Source organism: Dermacentor albipictus, chromosome 2 (assembly GCF_038994185.2).
Source record: "Dermacentor albipictus isolate Rhodes 1998 colony chromosome 2, USDA_Dalb.pri_finalv2, whole genome shotgun sequence".
In the NCBI taxonomy this organism is placed as follows: Eukaryota; Metazoa; Arthropoda; class Arachnida; order Ixodida; family Ixodidae; genus Dermacentor; species Dermacentor albipictus.
The window spans coordinates 4,801,412-4,817,716 of NC_091822.1; the positions used below are offsets into that span (position 1 = coordinate 4,801,412).

General features: G+C 47.5%; 1 protein-coding gene across 2 annotated transcripts in view; it reads left to right on the forward strand.

Annotated features, from left to right (window-relative positions):
• LOC139055859 (probable ATP-dependent DNA helicase HFM1) overlaps nt 1-16,305 on the forward strand; it is a 531,554-nt gene that overhangs the window by 220,416 nt on the left and 294,833 nt on the right. For both annotated transcript variants that reach the window (XM_070533424.1, XM_070533425.1), the window contains exon 10: nt 11,784-11,901. In XM_070533424.1, the coding sequence (XP_070389525.1) occupies nt 11,784-11,901 (118 nt within the window). The remainder of the gene's footprint in view (nt 1-11,783; nt 11,902-16,305) is intronic.

A 16,305-nucleotide genomic window follows, 5' to 3' on the forward strand; every position in this document is an offset into this window, starting at 1 on the left:
TGGTGAAAAGTGGGACCACTGACGCTTTGTTGCAAATGCGCGGCGTTTAATCTCAGGCAAATATTCAATAGCGGAGACCACTGAAGTGCTGAGGCGAACGGCGTTGATGTAGAAATGTGAACCGAGACCAGCCGGCCGTGTACAGCGGACGCATTTCGACGGGGGCGAAAGGCAAAACACTAGTTTATTTAAATTCAGGTGCATTTTAAAGACATTTAGTAGCGAAGTTTTTTTTGCATTACTCCTGCCTAAATCTCATTCAGAAATGGCATCGCTTTTCAGATTTTTAGGTGCATTTAAAGACATTTAGTTGCGAAGTTTGTCCTGCATTTATCCTACCTAAATCTCATTCAGACGTTTATTTACGTTTATTTAAATTCAGGTGCACTTTAAAGGATCCCAGGTGGTCAAAATTAATCTTGAGTCCCCCACTACGGCATGCCTCATAATCTTTTAGTGGTTTTGGCTCTTGAAATCCCAGATTATTTATTTATTTATTTATTTATTTTTATCTGAGCGGCTTTTTTTTTCGTCCCAGGCGCTCATATTTTATTTATTTATTTATTTATTATACATACTTTCAAGGCCCTAAGGCACTACAGAAAGGAGTGGTACATACAAAGCAATGTAATATGCAGACAATGGTATGCAGGCAACGTTAAGCGATAGCGTGGTAGACTGCTGTTTTGAATGAAGTCGCATCTGTGATCTGAACGATGGAAGCAGGAAGGTGGTTCCAGTCGACACTTGTGCGGGGTAAAAAATCATGGCAGAAGACGCGCTCAGGCAGTAATTTAAGCAAATTCAATGTTAAAAAATGGCTGTGGCTTAGCTAAGGTTAAGCCCAGGATGCGAAGCATACTAGCCTTTATTTTAGTTGTTGAACCACTGTTTAGCCTGGTGAACTGCTGTTGCTTGGGTATATTTGGTTCGGCTAGACGAAGAAACAACTCATGCGTTACTCTGCTTCCCCTTCAAGAGTGGAACGCGACAGCGTTCCCGTCGACCCGCCAGCGACTACGCGCCCCGCATTGGACGCGGTGAGCGTCGAGCAACGCAGCGTTCGGCGCGGCAACGAAATGTGCGCCTGAGCCTTAGAAACAGCTCGTTTCTAAGGCAACACCGCATTCACAGCTCGTTTCTAAGGCAACACCGCATTCACTAGAGGCGCTTTTGTACCGCTTTGAAGCATCGTACTCGTGGCTCAGTGGTAGCGTTTCCGTCTCACACTCCGGAGACCCTGGTTCGATTCCCACCCAGCCCATCTTGCGAGAGTTGAGCGACGCCGCGAGTTGGAGCCCCGTTTCTCCTCTGTCGTGACGTCACGGTGTCACGTGGTATGGCATGAGGTCAAAGGTCATTGAAGGCGACACCGCCGCGCCTGAGGAGCTGGGTTGAGCTCTCGTAATATGCTTCGCATAAAATCATAGAGTTTCTCACTATAACACCTAGAGGGTAGTCTGGCGCCACCGTCTATGGGAGTTCCTTAAGGAAGCACCGTGCCGTCATGGGAATGACGGTATATGTGTCTGCGAGGCTCGTGTTGGCTGGTGTTGTAAGAGGCTTCGTCTAAAACGTGGATATGGCTACGCAAATAACGCGTTCTCAAAGTAAAATCTTCAAAAAATGTTTCCATTCACGCATATCACATCTTTACTCACCCACGATGCATGACCAAGCGAAGAAAAGCAAGAACCGACGACCAACTGTTTCAAAGCGAGCGCGAACTTTGTCGTCTGTCCTCCAACTTTAGCGGCCCGCTGATACTGTTTAAGTTACATGTAGTCGTACACACAATAACAAGTTCTCATAGTTAAACAAAACATGTTTTCGCGTAATAATAAAGCAAAAACAGCTTTTTACGTGCTGTTCTAGTAGAAAATGAATCATTGTGACAGACGGAACGGTACTTGCCAAGCGCGTCTTCAAGGCGTCTTGTCTCTACGAGAATTATGCCAATCCGAATCCACAATATACCGGCATTCCCATGCATACCAAAGCGCAGCAGCGCCAGATTTCCCTCTAGGTAATGTAGTGAGAAACTCTATGCATAAAATAGTTACGTGAAACTAGAGCGACGGTTAAGGAAGTTGAGAAAGCTAGAATACCGAGACTGCCCCACACACAACCACAGCGGTAGCGGCGTTCGCATGCCCTCTCATGCACGGTTGCGCCTCTAGCGGCGGGCGCTGGCTCTATATGAAACTGAGGCGGCAGTTTCGTGACTAGAAAAAAAAATAATGGAAGGACTCTAGAACTGTGTTCCGTGCCGGGTGGCGCGGCGGAGTACCACATTCCTGAGCTGACCGCGCGCCACGTGGCTGCCGGTCATCCGCAGTTCTCTGAAGGAGTCTGGTAGGCTTGGAACACGTACAGCGGGCTGAAAGGTGGCACGATGCCACCCCGCACGGCCATTCCTAACAGTATACACGCTGCTTTTCCTCCGCCAAATAACGCAGAGTGCTGCACTGATGACTTGTGATAAGCGCGTGTGCACATCTTCTGTCAGACTGTAAGGCTTGGCAGCCAATACAAATGCGGCATCGTAGAAAATATGGCTCACGTCAGAAGTAACAAAAAAATATATTCATAAAGTTTTAATTACCAATTCCAGGCTAGCAACTTTCGAGGGTAGGAAGGAAAGCGTGAAACAAAACGGCAGGTTTAGCAGCGGCTTCTCGGAGCGAGCGGGAGAGGGGAAGTGAAAGCGAGCCGAACATCGCGGCGCCCGCGACTCCTGTCGAGTCATACGCCACCACACTCTTCGGCCGCACCAAGTCTGAAGACGATCCAGAGAATCCCATTCGCTTCTTTTGACGGCCGCACTTATGCAACGTCGCTCTCAACGAACGCTGCGCCGTATACGCGAGCGCCGGGCGCACTCGTTGAACACCCTCTTGCTGCTGTCTTTGTTCGTCTTCGCTGCGCGTTCTGAACGGACGAGGGACCCAAGGAGCATCAACGCCTTACAACGCCTGACTGTAGGCTTAGCGACGCCTGCTCCCAGCATGAACGCACGGCACGAGCGCACCCCACGTGAAACGTTCCGCTAAGGCGAGTAGTTTAGCGACCATTTTGCTAATTTTATTTAGCCCGCACATTCGTACAATTATTTCGTGGGGTACTGATAGAGCTGCAGCCGACAATTCTGCTGCGCAACGCATCGGGTACATGAGCTCGGACTACCGGATACCGGAGCATTCTGTGCCATTGGCGCCCAGTCAAGCCGGCGGAAAGAGGGGTGTCTTCGGACGTATATGGCACCCCCCCCCCTGCCACTAGCCCCTTGCACCCATGCCCCCCCCCCCCCCTTGCTACGCCACTGTCGCCACTATGCGCGGGAGCACCAACGTGTTGCAACCACATGTGCCGAAGGTGCGCAAGACGCCGTTCGAGGGTGTTGTTCACGTAGAGTTTCGTCGTTAGCATGACGTCAAAGAGAGATGCGTCAGACGATGTAGTCGTCAACATTAAATTAGCATTCGTATTGGCGTCGTGTCTGTGCCTTAGCATTCCTGTAGTGCGCGTTGTGAATATTAACTCGCGCGCTTCTGGAGAAATTTGCTTCGTCCGTCCACAGCACGCGCTTCAGGAAGTCTGGTTCAGACTTTGTGCAAATCCAATTGGCAAAGCCTTTTTTGAAGATATCGGTCTCCAAGCTTTTGATGTAGCGGTGCGGGTGCGTCCGACGTTTCATCTTTGCTTTAAGTTCTGCAGACCGATCACTGCCAGCCTCCGCACTGGTGTCGCGCACACTGCCGCGAGGCAGCTGGCCAAATATTCCAAAATATCAACGCCCCTTCCAGTGCGTGAAGATGGCTGAACAGCGAAGCTGTGCTAGTCACAGCGAGTGTTACACCATGCAAGTCAGACTTCGCAAGCAGTGCGTATTGTACATCTTTTGTTTCACCATTCTTTCACCTCGTTTTCGCTTTTGCACGCGTTGTGAGCACGCTTTGCCCTTTCCGCGGTTCTCCCGGCTCTTGCGCGTGAGCCGACGACGAGTCGGTTCACGAGCCAAGTCTCGCCGACGCTTGCGGTAGGCAGCTTCTTCCTCGGTGCACTAATGGTGGTCTTCGCACAGTTGCAGCTGGGATGGAGTGTGCAGAACCCCCAATCCGTACATTGGGCGCCCACCACTGGAGATGCGGGCGCTGCAATCCTTTTGACGAATGGTTGGATTGGTTTGACGATTGGCGTCTTTGTGTTACTTAATGAGGTTACACACACGTTCGGCTGTGACGGAGAGTACGACGTCTGTGACGGCGTGCCCGCAGTTCGCCGTTGTCGCTTGCGTTCTCGAGATAGGCAGGTGGCGCGGTTAGCAGCATCCGCTCGACATTGTCGCTTGCGATTCGTCAAAATTAAATTGCTCCAAACCTGGCCGCCCCCTGCGCCTGCACGTTCGCTGGAGCGATGAGCGGCCACCGGCGGGCGTGGAAGCCGCGCGCGCTGGCCGTTCGAGGCTCAAATGCGGTCCCGAACCAACGGGCATCAATTATGGCCGTGTGATTGCAGCACGACTACATCTCGCGGCACACGAATTGATCAAGATTACGCATCCAATATGTCAGCAATTGAAACATTTGAAAAAGGAAAACGTCATTAGAATAGGAAAACGTGGAATCACTTCTTCCACCCGACAATAATTGCCAAACGACCGCTGGCCTCCCCTGATGTTTGCCCGTGGCGACGCGTGCTCATCCGGCCATTTTATGTCCTCTGCAGGACGACGGCCTCTTCAATGAGCCCTATCCTGCGCCAAGCGATTGCAACTAGGGCAACCCCTAATTTCATCGCCCCACCTAGTCTTCTGGCGTCCTCGATTGCGCTTCCCTTCTTTCACTTATTTATTTATATAATTCATTGCACACACACAGTGTACAATACTATTTGGACCCATAGCCTTGGCGGCTAGTTTGGGGCCCAATAACAAAATAGACATGAGAAGAACAGCGTACTTATTGTACGAGACAACTTAAACACGCGTTATTGAAGCATTTTTACATGGAAAATATACAATAAGCAAAAGACTGTGTTATGACAGCAGGGCATACAAATAGAAAGACCATGTAAGTATTCATGGAACAAGTTTTTTTAAGCATTGCACAAAGTTTTCGCTGGTCTTAACACTGAGTGGGAGTGCGTTCCATACTTGAACACCGTTCAACTCCACGAGTCTCTGTCATATACATTGTGACATGGTGGTAAGTTAATGCAGTTATATATTTTTTATAGGCAGCGGATTATTATAACTTATTATTGCATTAACTGCCAGAGCAACATTTACTTTATGCGCCTCACTGAACGGCAGAACACGAAGCGATTGAAACAGAGGTTAACTTAGATCAGTATCTTTAGAAAACGCAACTATTCCCATTCCCATTGGTACCCATTATGAAACACTAATGGTCCAACGGTTATCTAACCTGCGCATTACATGACCTACCTAGCTCCATTCTTTTCTCTTAATGCCAATAAGAATATGCGCTATACCTATGTGCTCTCCGATTCAAACCACTTTTTTTCCCCGTCTTTTAATGTTGTGCCTAGCATTCTTCGTTCCATCGCTCTTTCCGCGGTCCTTAACTTGTTCTCAAGCTTCTTTGTCGATCTCCAAGTCTATGCCTCATGTGTCAGATATTACACACAGCGCGCACTAAAAAAACAGTCAGCGCTCGTGTTTGTCTATTTTTCGTCCGTGTTTTTTAGTGCGCACTGTGTGTAATAGTTATGAAGATGTACCGACTCGCCCAGCTGTACTCCATATGTCAGCTTCAGTAAAATGCACTGATTGTACACCTTCCTTTTAAATGTTACTGGTAAGCTTCCGGTCAGGAGCTGACAATGTCTGGCGTATGCGATCCAAACCCTTTTTATTCTTCTGTAAATTTTCTCCTTATGATCACGGTCACCTGCGAATAATTGGCCTAGGTAAACGTACTCCTTCGCAGACTCTAGGGGCTGACTGGCAAACCTGAACTCTTGTTCTCTTGCCCGGCTATTGATAATTATCTTTGTCTTCTGAACAGAACAATGTCATCGGCAAACCGAAGGTTGCTGAGATATTCGCCGTCGATCCTTACTCCTAAGCCTTCCCAGTTTAATAGCTTGAATACTTCTTCCAAGCACGCAGTGAATAGCATTGCACAGATTGTGTCTCCTTGTCTGACCCCTATCTTTATAGGTATCTTCCTACATTTCTTCTATATGCGCTCAGATATGTATTGCCATATTTAACACATAAATGTCATCAAAACTCTCCTATGCGTAACTATACAAGAGTAATTGCAATGTATATAGTATTAACATTATCAAATTTGATGAGTAACATTTTTTTTAACTGCCTTTTCACTAAATATTATGCATCAGCTATCTCTTCAGCGCCAGAGCAGTGTTAGTGAAGTGTGGTTTTTGCGAATTATTTCAATGGGATATTGTCTAAATACCGAAAAAAAAAAACAGATGTGTGTTGGTGCTGAGGACGTGTGGGTGTACCCAGGGATCCGAATTCAAGCAGAACTCTCGAGCCTCACCGTTGAGGCTCGCCTTTGTAGAAGGGGGCTGTAAGTACAGGTGTATTCAGGTTAAATCGTGACCGGCGAATATTGTCGCTTACTTAACCTTCATTTGCCCAGTTATCTTCTGTGCGATGTGGTGTGAGCTCCGTGCAACAAGCCACGAACGGCAAATGTTGATTTTCTCCCACCGAGAAGCTGGCCTCGCGAAAGGTAGACGGCCGTGCCTGGGCCGAGGTACAGAGCTTGCACAAAGACCGTGCACGTGGTGCCATCTTGCGCTGCGTTTTTCGCCGCATCCGCAAATGGCACGTGCACCGAGCGCGGACCGAATCATCCGTGGCGTCAGAACGCCGTCTTCTCGTCAAGCTTCTTTGGCTTGGAACTTTGTCAAGACCAAAATTAAGTACGAAGGCCACACGTCTACGATCCACGTTGGTTCGCGGTCCTCATTGCCGTGTGTGCGTTTTTGCAGACAAGTTGAGCACTCCGAACATCGCACGCACGAAGGGTCCGACGGCTCATATGCTGCAACGGCGAATTCGCAGGTGTGAAAACGCAGTCAAATTCGCGCCATGTGTAGCACCCAGGCTTAGGAAGTCCATAAATTCAAGACGTAGCAGTTCCTTAGCCGTTCGTGGGGCTCATCTGTGTGACGATAGAACACTTGCAGCGGAAGAAATAAATAATGCATTAATAAATAAAAATAAATAATAAGTAAGAATTAACGTCATTTTGTTTTCATAGCCGTGAAATTTGTTTTGGTGGCCTGCCATTACAGCTGTATTTTCAAGTGCCCCGCCATTCGACTTGGCGGGCGTTTCCCGCTTTCAGCGAACGCCCGTGTTGCCACCGCCGCTCGCGCACCTGCACGAAAAAAGGGAGCGGCCATGAGCTTCACAAAGAGTGACGTCCGGGTTGAGTAGCCTTCCTCCGTGGGAGCCATCGCTACTCGATACTTTGGTGGGAGCGGCGCTTAAAAAAAAAAAAAGGGGTTTTACGTGCCAAAACCACTTTCTGATTATGAGGCGCGCCGTAGTGGAGGACTCCGGAAATTTCGACCACCTGGGGTTCTTTAACGTGCACCTAAATCTAAGTGCACTGGTGTTTTCGCATTTCGCCCCCATCGAAATGCGGCCGCCGAGGCCGGGATTCGATCCCGCGACCTCGTGCTGAGCAGCCCAACACCATAGCCACTGAGCAACCACGGCGGGTAGCGGCGCCTTCGCGTTGCGTTTTTCGGGTTCCCAGACAACATACCTCCCAACGACATAAACTGTCTCTGGGAAAGAAACCTCTACTCACACTTGACAATAAAAGTTTTCTCTCTCTCTCTGTACCGCATATATAATATGTCCTTAAACTTACAGGACACTAGAATAAAAATAATCTTTGTGTAATTAGACAGCGACAGTTTTGTCCGAAGTGTATTTATCTAGCTTAATTTCAAGCAGCAAGATTGTGTGCGAAACTGCGACTATGTATCCTCCGCATGCTGAGAGGCCGGTGCTTGTTTACAATTTCACATAGAAAATAGAGTGTCGGCCGCTTACTATCAAGCAGAAGAGGCGATTGCTACTATTAAGGCGTATGCTGAGGCCATCTCCTATACCGTCTACGCAGAGGGCATCTCCAATAGCTCCCCAAACCTGGTCACGTTTGATGTTGTTCTTGTAGTAGCGTACGTCCCACAGGACGCGACGCTTCTCCACTTCAGGGCTTCGTTGAAGGTTGCTTTGTTCAACTCTAAACCCATGCATGCAAGCGATTTCTTGCGCGACGCGATGGCTGTCGCGTTCACTCGTCGCCCAGCGAGCGACCGCTTCGCGCGACAGCTCCCCAGTGTTGCCGGTATTAGGGGATCGAGTTAGCGCCAAACCTGGCGTGGCACTTGCTATATGTTAATTTGTTTGGCTGTGCAAAGCAACATAAAGTCTTCTGAAGGTCTTGCAATACGTTTATTTTGTTTACATATCAAATTTGGTAGTTTGCTCATTCCGTTTGTATACTGAGAAGCGCGCACGTGAGCAAACCGGCAGTACGTCACTAATGTACATCCTGTTCCGGCTGTCTACTATTGGCTAGTCGCTCATAGCACTTCCGGGCGAAGAGCGATGAATTCTAGATTTGCAAAACGGAGCGATCGCGCGTCAAGACCGAGCGATCTGTTCAAGCGACGGCCCGATCCGTCGCGCGAAGCCGTCGCTGTCGCCCACCACATCGCGCTCTTCGGGCTTAGCCTTCATGTTAAGTGAACACGACGCGCGAACGAAATCACGGCAGCACGTGTTTTCTTTGACGCACGCGCCAGTTCTGCCGAGAAAAAAAAATGCGGTAGAGGGGTTCCGTCAATTAAGATGCGTAGGGTGTGCGTAGGGTGCCTCGATGCCAGCGCCGTCGGCGGCGCTGGCATCCAGGCACCCTAGAGATGCGCAGAGAGTGGGACCATCTGGTGGCAAAACCAAAAACCAAAATTCGACGTGACCAAATGCCACGTGACTTACCTGAACTCTCATTGGCGGACGCGCCGCGCGACGCGTTTTTTTTTTTCTACTCCGAGCAGCAGCAGCACGCGGCGGCGCCCTTTCGTGACGGCTGGGCACGCGCCAAAATGACGCAAATCGCGCCATGCGGTTCCGCTTCACGTTTTTCGCTCGCGGAAATGCGGTTCCAGTTAAGATGCAGCAAAGCGTCAGCCGCACGGGTGTCGAAATCGCACCCCTGCGCAGAACATACTTTCTTTGGAGGCCGACGAAAGTTTTGGGTAGGGTGTTGGTCCTACCGTTGGACGCCAAGCCCGTCGGACAGCGCAGCCGCACGAAAACATCTAAAATAAACAATTGTTTGGCCGTCACTAGTTTTAACTGAACAGCTTAAGGAGCGATTAAACTAACCGCACCATCAAATTCAGGCAAACGTCGACAAGCAAAGAGCACAACTTTCAACTTTACAACACAACAACACAACAGGTGAACTTCACGAGGGCGCCTATCTGCGCACTTCAGGAGCTGCATGGCATTGCAAGTGATAGCGGCGTCAATACGTCTTATAGTGAGCGCTGAAAAAAAGGAATTTATTCATAGTGATAAAGTAAAGTATATAGTTGACTTTTCTTTCCTCACCACACGTACATAAAGTTGATTAGGAATTTTATTCTCGTTGAATGAATCAAACTGTCTCGTTTATATACAAAAAGGGTTTTTTTAAAACTTCCCACGTTTCTTCCCTCCTCACATATATTCGCGCTTCAATCGCTGCTCCCATAAACACCCTTGCTGATATCGGTGACAATTTGTTGAGGACCGCTTTTCGCCCGAAACTTCGCGACCTATTTGGATCGATCTTGCATGGTAGGCGTATGTGGCAGCTTCGCTACCGTGCGTACCTTGGACATGCGTGAGCGCAAATTCTGAGTTTACATTACCGAAGTCGAAAAAAGGGATAGTGCGTCGTCTCCCTGCCATGCCCGTGGTCCAACCCGCAACCTCGAGCTCCGCAGCACAGGGCACGAAATTTCCAACTTCCTAAATAGCCTAGCTTAAATTAACGTAGATTTACATAGAGCAAGCCCAAGTACGAAATTTTACGTTTGAAGTACGAGTAGATGCGTCATGAAAAACTCGCAAAAAAAAGGACTTTATTGATGGTGAAATCGGAAAAAGAAAAAAAAACGCCCCCAATACCGCTCATCAGAAGTGATGCATGACCGAGAACACGTGATTAGTCGGCATTGCCTCTGACATTCAGCGCGCCGAAAAATCTCGGTGGAGACATGCTGAAGCTTGCGTCACATACGCTATCCGCCGCGTGCCCGCGGTGTCTGCTTAGGGGCTGTTTAAAGGCTGGCAATACAACGCAATCACCAGCTTTGCGGTTAGCCAATAAAATTCTCATCGTGACTAATTTAGCCAAAGTGAAGTTTTGCTACATTTGGCCTTGAAGCGAGTATTTAAAAGTTGAGAGGGACCTCTCGTTGGAGAAGGTCATAGCTTGCATTTATCAGTCAAATATATCATTTTCTAGCGCGAGCACCATTTACTACTACTAATAATAATAATATTTGGGGTTTTACGTACCAAAACCACTTTCTGATTATGAGGCACGCCGTAGTGGAGGACTCCGGAAATTTTGACCACCTGGGGTTCTTTAACGTGCACCTAAATCTAAGCACACGGGTGTTTTCGCATTTCGCCCCCATCGAAATGCGGCCGCCATGGCCGGGATTCGATCCCGCGACCTCGTGCTCAGCAGCCCAACACCATAGCCACTGAGCAACCACGGCGGGTAGCACCATTTACGTGATAGAGGTGCTAACTAAGCGCAAGCCAATCTGCCATTGGACGAATTTTGTGATCGAATACTCGATCGTCAGCGCAGAGCCGAATGTTCGTCGAATGTTAGCATTACTGTACGTTATACCGTGGTGCTACGCAAAATTTATTAGGATTAACAGAAGCCGATTAGAAGGAAGAAAAAGGTGACGATTAATCTTTTTCATTTAAAAAAAACTGATGAATTTTTCGAAATTTCGACGAAAGCTAGGAATCTTCAAATAAATTGTAAAGCTTTATGTGATTTATCTGCACCGTGGGCTACGGATTAATTTTGACAATTCGGATACGCTTAAAGTTTACCCAAAGCACGGTACACGAGCCCTGCTGCACTTAACTTTTGCCACATATCCCTTACGTGCCCATATGTCCTCGCTATGACGTGGAGGTCTCCTAAGCCCTTGGAAAGCGTTGCAGATAACGGTCATATAACGCTTTCGAGCCGTTGCTGAAAGAATGCTTTGCAGTGACCACAGTTAACTGACGCTTCTGAGAAACTCTTCCCACACATCACCCATAAGATGCATTCCCTCTAAACGTCAGCTTTGTGACAAGTTAACTGTTTCAAGCAAAATTCCTACGTGGTTCGTAAAATGTACTTGTAAAGCTGCGCAACGTCTGTGTTAGTAATTTCCAGATGGGGCTTTGTTTCGTACATCACTCATAACGCGCTTTCCATTTAAACGAAATAGAAACAACCAACCTTGTTTAGTCAGCCGAGAAGACCGGGGAAATGAACTGCGTACGCGCCTCGTATAAGGCGTTAAAATAGAAGCCATGCACAAAGCGCGTGATTAAGCTAGAGGTACTTGCGATACACATCTCCTTTGATGATGCATTCTCCGTACTGTCACCGTTCGAGGCCACGGGGAAGCTGTGTCATGTAACGCGTCCGGGCAGGCCCACATCCTCACGGAACCGCCTCGCCTCGCAGTTCTGCTCCACTCGCAAGGGGGCGGTGCAGGCGGCCACCGTGCTGGCCTCTTCCCTGGGCCCGGTTCGCAGAGGCTCCGCGGAGGAGCTGCTCGCCATCAGGGACGCCAAACTGCGCGGTGAGAGGATGTGTGCGCTATGGAGCATGCGGGCATTGTCTCTGCCTGGGCGCCGAACAGTTTTCCCCCAAATCAGGCATGCGCAAATAGACGAGGTAGACAGCAACGCTAATCATTCTGACATGTCCTTAGCGGACAGTGCAATTGACGAACGCCTAACGCAGTTATCCGAGTTCTTGGGTATATATGGTGTGCTTGGGATAACTCATGGAACGGGCGCAACGTAATGACCGGGTCAAGAAAAGGCGGATGCGCAGGCATTGGGCCACGCGTGAAGTGGCAAAGGGTAAAAGAGACGCGTAGGGAGCATTCGTGGAACAGCGGCTTGGGGTACCTTGCCTATGGACAGGCAGTGGCAAATACAACCGACTGCATTACAAGCGAGATTAATGAGTTCAAGGAATTGGTTCAGGCCGTGTTAGTAGGAGATATGAATGAGTACATAGAGTATTTATACGGATATACTGATTACAATGGTTCTCTAAGGCTGGGTCTGTGCGATGAACAGAACCTCTTAATTAGGAGGAAGAAGAACTGTCACGAACAGGTAACGCGACGATGCCGAAATAGGCAGTCACGTCTCGATTGCGCCTTCGTCTCAGGAAGCGTCTACGAACGACTAGACCAAATGTTGACAAATGACCATGGAAAAGATAGCCTGGGTAGCGATCACAAATATCTAACGTTAGTAAGATCTTGATGAGGGCTAGTTGGTTCATACTTATAACTGAGTTAAGCAGTGCGAAAAAGACGAGCACACGAGGAAACAAATACCACAGACAAGCGCTGACTGCCAACTGGAAGATTATTTCACATTCACCGGACATTTATATCTTTTTCAGCATAGGCATGCGCACACCAGTCGCAAAAACACCTGCAAAGGAGCAACACTATAATCTTTCTTCCAAAAATGTTACTTATTTTCCCGACAACGCACGAGAGGGAGTGCTTGCACATTTATCTCCTTCCTTTCTAACGTGAAAAGCCTCTACTATTTCTCTTTCCCTCTTACCTTTCCCTATCCCTATGAATTTTGTCTTTTCAAATATGGGGGTGCAGTGACACTTCTTACTGTGTCCGGCTAAATGACTCCCATAGCCATTCTTTAGGTTACTGCTGTGCTGGCGAGCTCTTTCCTTGAAGCACTGTCCCGTTTGACCTAAATAGGATTTTCCACAGCTGAGGGGTATCTGATAGATAACGTTGCACCTGCACTCAATGAAACGAGTTTTATGATTTGTGGTGCACAGATGCCTTTCGTGCTTGTTCATGCGATTACATTCGAGGACAGCTTACACGGGGCACTGAAAAACAAATTAATGTTATGTCTATTGGAGACTTTCTTTAGATTGTGTGACAACTTGTGTAAGTATGGCACCACGTGCGCTTGTCTTTTGCCTTTCTTTTCTTTTTGGGAAGTTTAGGAACTTCTCTTTCTGCAAAATGGCTTCGCATACTGAAGTGATCATAGAACTGGGAAAGCCTGCGTTCTGTAATCGCGCTATCTAATTTTAAAAACTTTGATCGCACTCATGCTCACATTAGAAAGGAAGGAGATAGATGTGTAAGCACTCCCTCTTTTGCCCTGTCGGGAAAAGAAATAGCATTTTAGGATGAAAGATCATAATGTTGCTGATTTGCAAATGTTTTTGCGACTGGTGTGTGCATACCTATGCTGAAGAAGGTATAAATGTCCGGTGAATTTCAAATAAACTTGCAGTTGGCAGTCAGCGCTTGTATCTGGTATTTGTTTTCTCGTCTCCTCGTCTTTTTCGCGCTGTTTCACCTCAGATCTAACCGTAAGATCTGCAAAAGAAGCTCACGCGAAACCCGAACCAGTAGCATCAGAATTTCTAAAAACGAATGAAAAGCAAATAACAGAGATCTCAAAAACACAGAGAAGAAAATGGAGGTGTTTCCTACAACAGTCTAGGAATATAAGGAATCGGTAGACGTTATGCAGAATTAGATAAGAGATACAAGTGAAAAAAAGCTGTTGAAAAGAAAAGACTATTGGATTGGAAAGAGGAAACCTCGTCAGTGGCGGGACAAGGAAATAAAGCAAGCTATCGAAGGGCGTAAGCACGCGGGAGCCAAAACGTTGGGATTACACGAAGAGGTGCTCCATAGATGAAACAAAGACCGAGAAAAGGGTGGCGAGTGAGCTGGTGCAAGAGAAAATTAAATGCGCAAGTGAACGTTCGGCGTATAACATTCGCAAAAGAGACAAAGGTGCACCAAAAAGATTCTGCAACCACGTCAGAGTACTCGGAGCTCCATGTTCGCAAACAGCTGTAAGGGATATCATATCGACCAACTAGGCCAACCAGGCCAACTATGCCAAAGTGAAGTTCTTCTGAAGCTGTAAGGGTAACATCTTCGAAGGACACGATGCCCTGCGGGACCTCAGAGGCGTCATTGTCGAAAACTTCGGCACGGAAGAAAGCGTAGTTCAGACTCGGACAGATCCAGCAACAACAGAGAAGCCCGCGAAATCAGAATTTGGCAGATAAAACTTTACTGGAAAAAGGACTGAAGAAAATGTTAATAACACGGCCGTAGGATCCGATGAAATTTCAGTAGAGCAAATTAAATACATGGGTCCAAAGAGCTACAGGCTAATGCCGTAGAGTAGGTTATTAGAACAACGAAAATTCCGGTTGGATGGTGTGAAAACAATAAGCCGAAGCTCATCTGCAAAGATGATAAGGTTAGCACGAGCTCGTGCGAAACAGTTACATTAACGTCGTCGATATATCGAGAGGCAATACAAGCCATAACATTAGAACTGTCCAAGTGGACGGAGAAGATGTACTGAAGGAACCACAAAATGGGTTCAGACCAGGCAGACGCTTAGAGTATAATATGCTTGCACTAACTCAGTACATAAAGATTTCAGTAGCTCAGAATAGACCTTTATCGATAGCATTTCTAGCTATCAGGGGAGCCTACGGCAACGTAGATAGGGAATTGTTATGGGATATTCTTAAGCACGAAGGCCCAGATGACGATTTTGTAGAGCTGCTGAAGTAGATATATAGAGACTACCGAGCACCAATTGTATGGGAAGGCCCAAAATGTAATGAAGTGGTGGAAGTTCACCGATGACTGAAGCAAGGATATCCTCTAACCCCATTGTTATTCACGCTTTGTGCTAAGGGCATAAAACGACGAGTGCAAAGCAGTAAATCAGGTTTTGATTTATCATATACGCGGAATGAACAACTGGTGCAGCAGAACGTCCCTGGACTGGTATATGCGGATGACATAGTACTACTAGTGGACTATTGATGCACGGTATTTACGGGCACTAGGCAATATGTGTGGTAATGGAACGGCAAATATAGGCCTTAAATTTAGCACAGAGAAATCGGGAATTGTGATCTTCATTGAAGAAACGAGTAGCTACGTGGTGTTGATTCAGCAAGTCATACCCATAGTCCAGCGATATAGATACCTCGGCGTATACTTAACAAAGGAAAGACTTATCGAGCGCTCATAAAGTTAATCTGAAGATAGAGGGGAAGCGTAATGCAGCAATAATGGAACATGGAGCGCTTTAGGGTCACAATAAGTATGGGGTGGTGCCTGGAATCTGGAAAGGAGCAGTGGTGCGAGCACTAACATTTGAAAATGCCATTCTCTGCTGAAAATCAGATTTATTGTCGGCGTTTGAAGTTACCCGAAGATCGGTAGGCCGGTTGGCTTCGGCAGCCCACGATAAAAGCACAAATGCAGTGCAGGGTGGCATGGCTTAAGCCTCGTTTGAAGTCATAGAACCGCCGAGCGAAGTTTTGTTTATTGTTATTTTTGAAGAAAGACTCAGGAACATGGATCAACATAAATGGGCGGCTAAAGTGCACAAGTCTCTGTGCATGAAAAACGCGGACACAGAATAAAGGAAGAAGTCACGAAAGTTGGCAACCAAGTGCAGGGTAATTACGAGTGCAAATCAGGAGTCATCGTGAAGGAAGTGAGATAAACAGAGACAGTGAATTGGATGCAAGGAATGGATAGAAGAAAAAAAGATCCATGGAGATGAACAAAAATGAGAAGAAACGAGAAGGGAAACTTGTGCAATAACACCCAGGAATGTGCCGTTCTATTTGAGGCGAGAGCTGGTTGCCTAAATACAAGAAAATAGCAGAGTAGATATTCGCAGTTAGATGAGGCATGCGTATGCTGCAGTGAAAACCCGGAGACCACCGAGCACATCCCAATGGCACGCGAAGGGATGCACCCAGAGAGACCTTACAGATGTGCTTGGATTTAAAGTGGACGAAAGCGTCAACCAGTCAGCAGTCGAGATAAAGGAAGTATTGGTGAAAAAAAAAAAGAAGGCAGGAAGAGATTGATACGACCAGATGCGGTACAGGGGTACGCAGCGGTATAAATTAGATACAC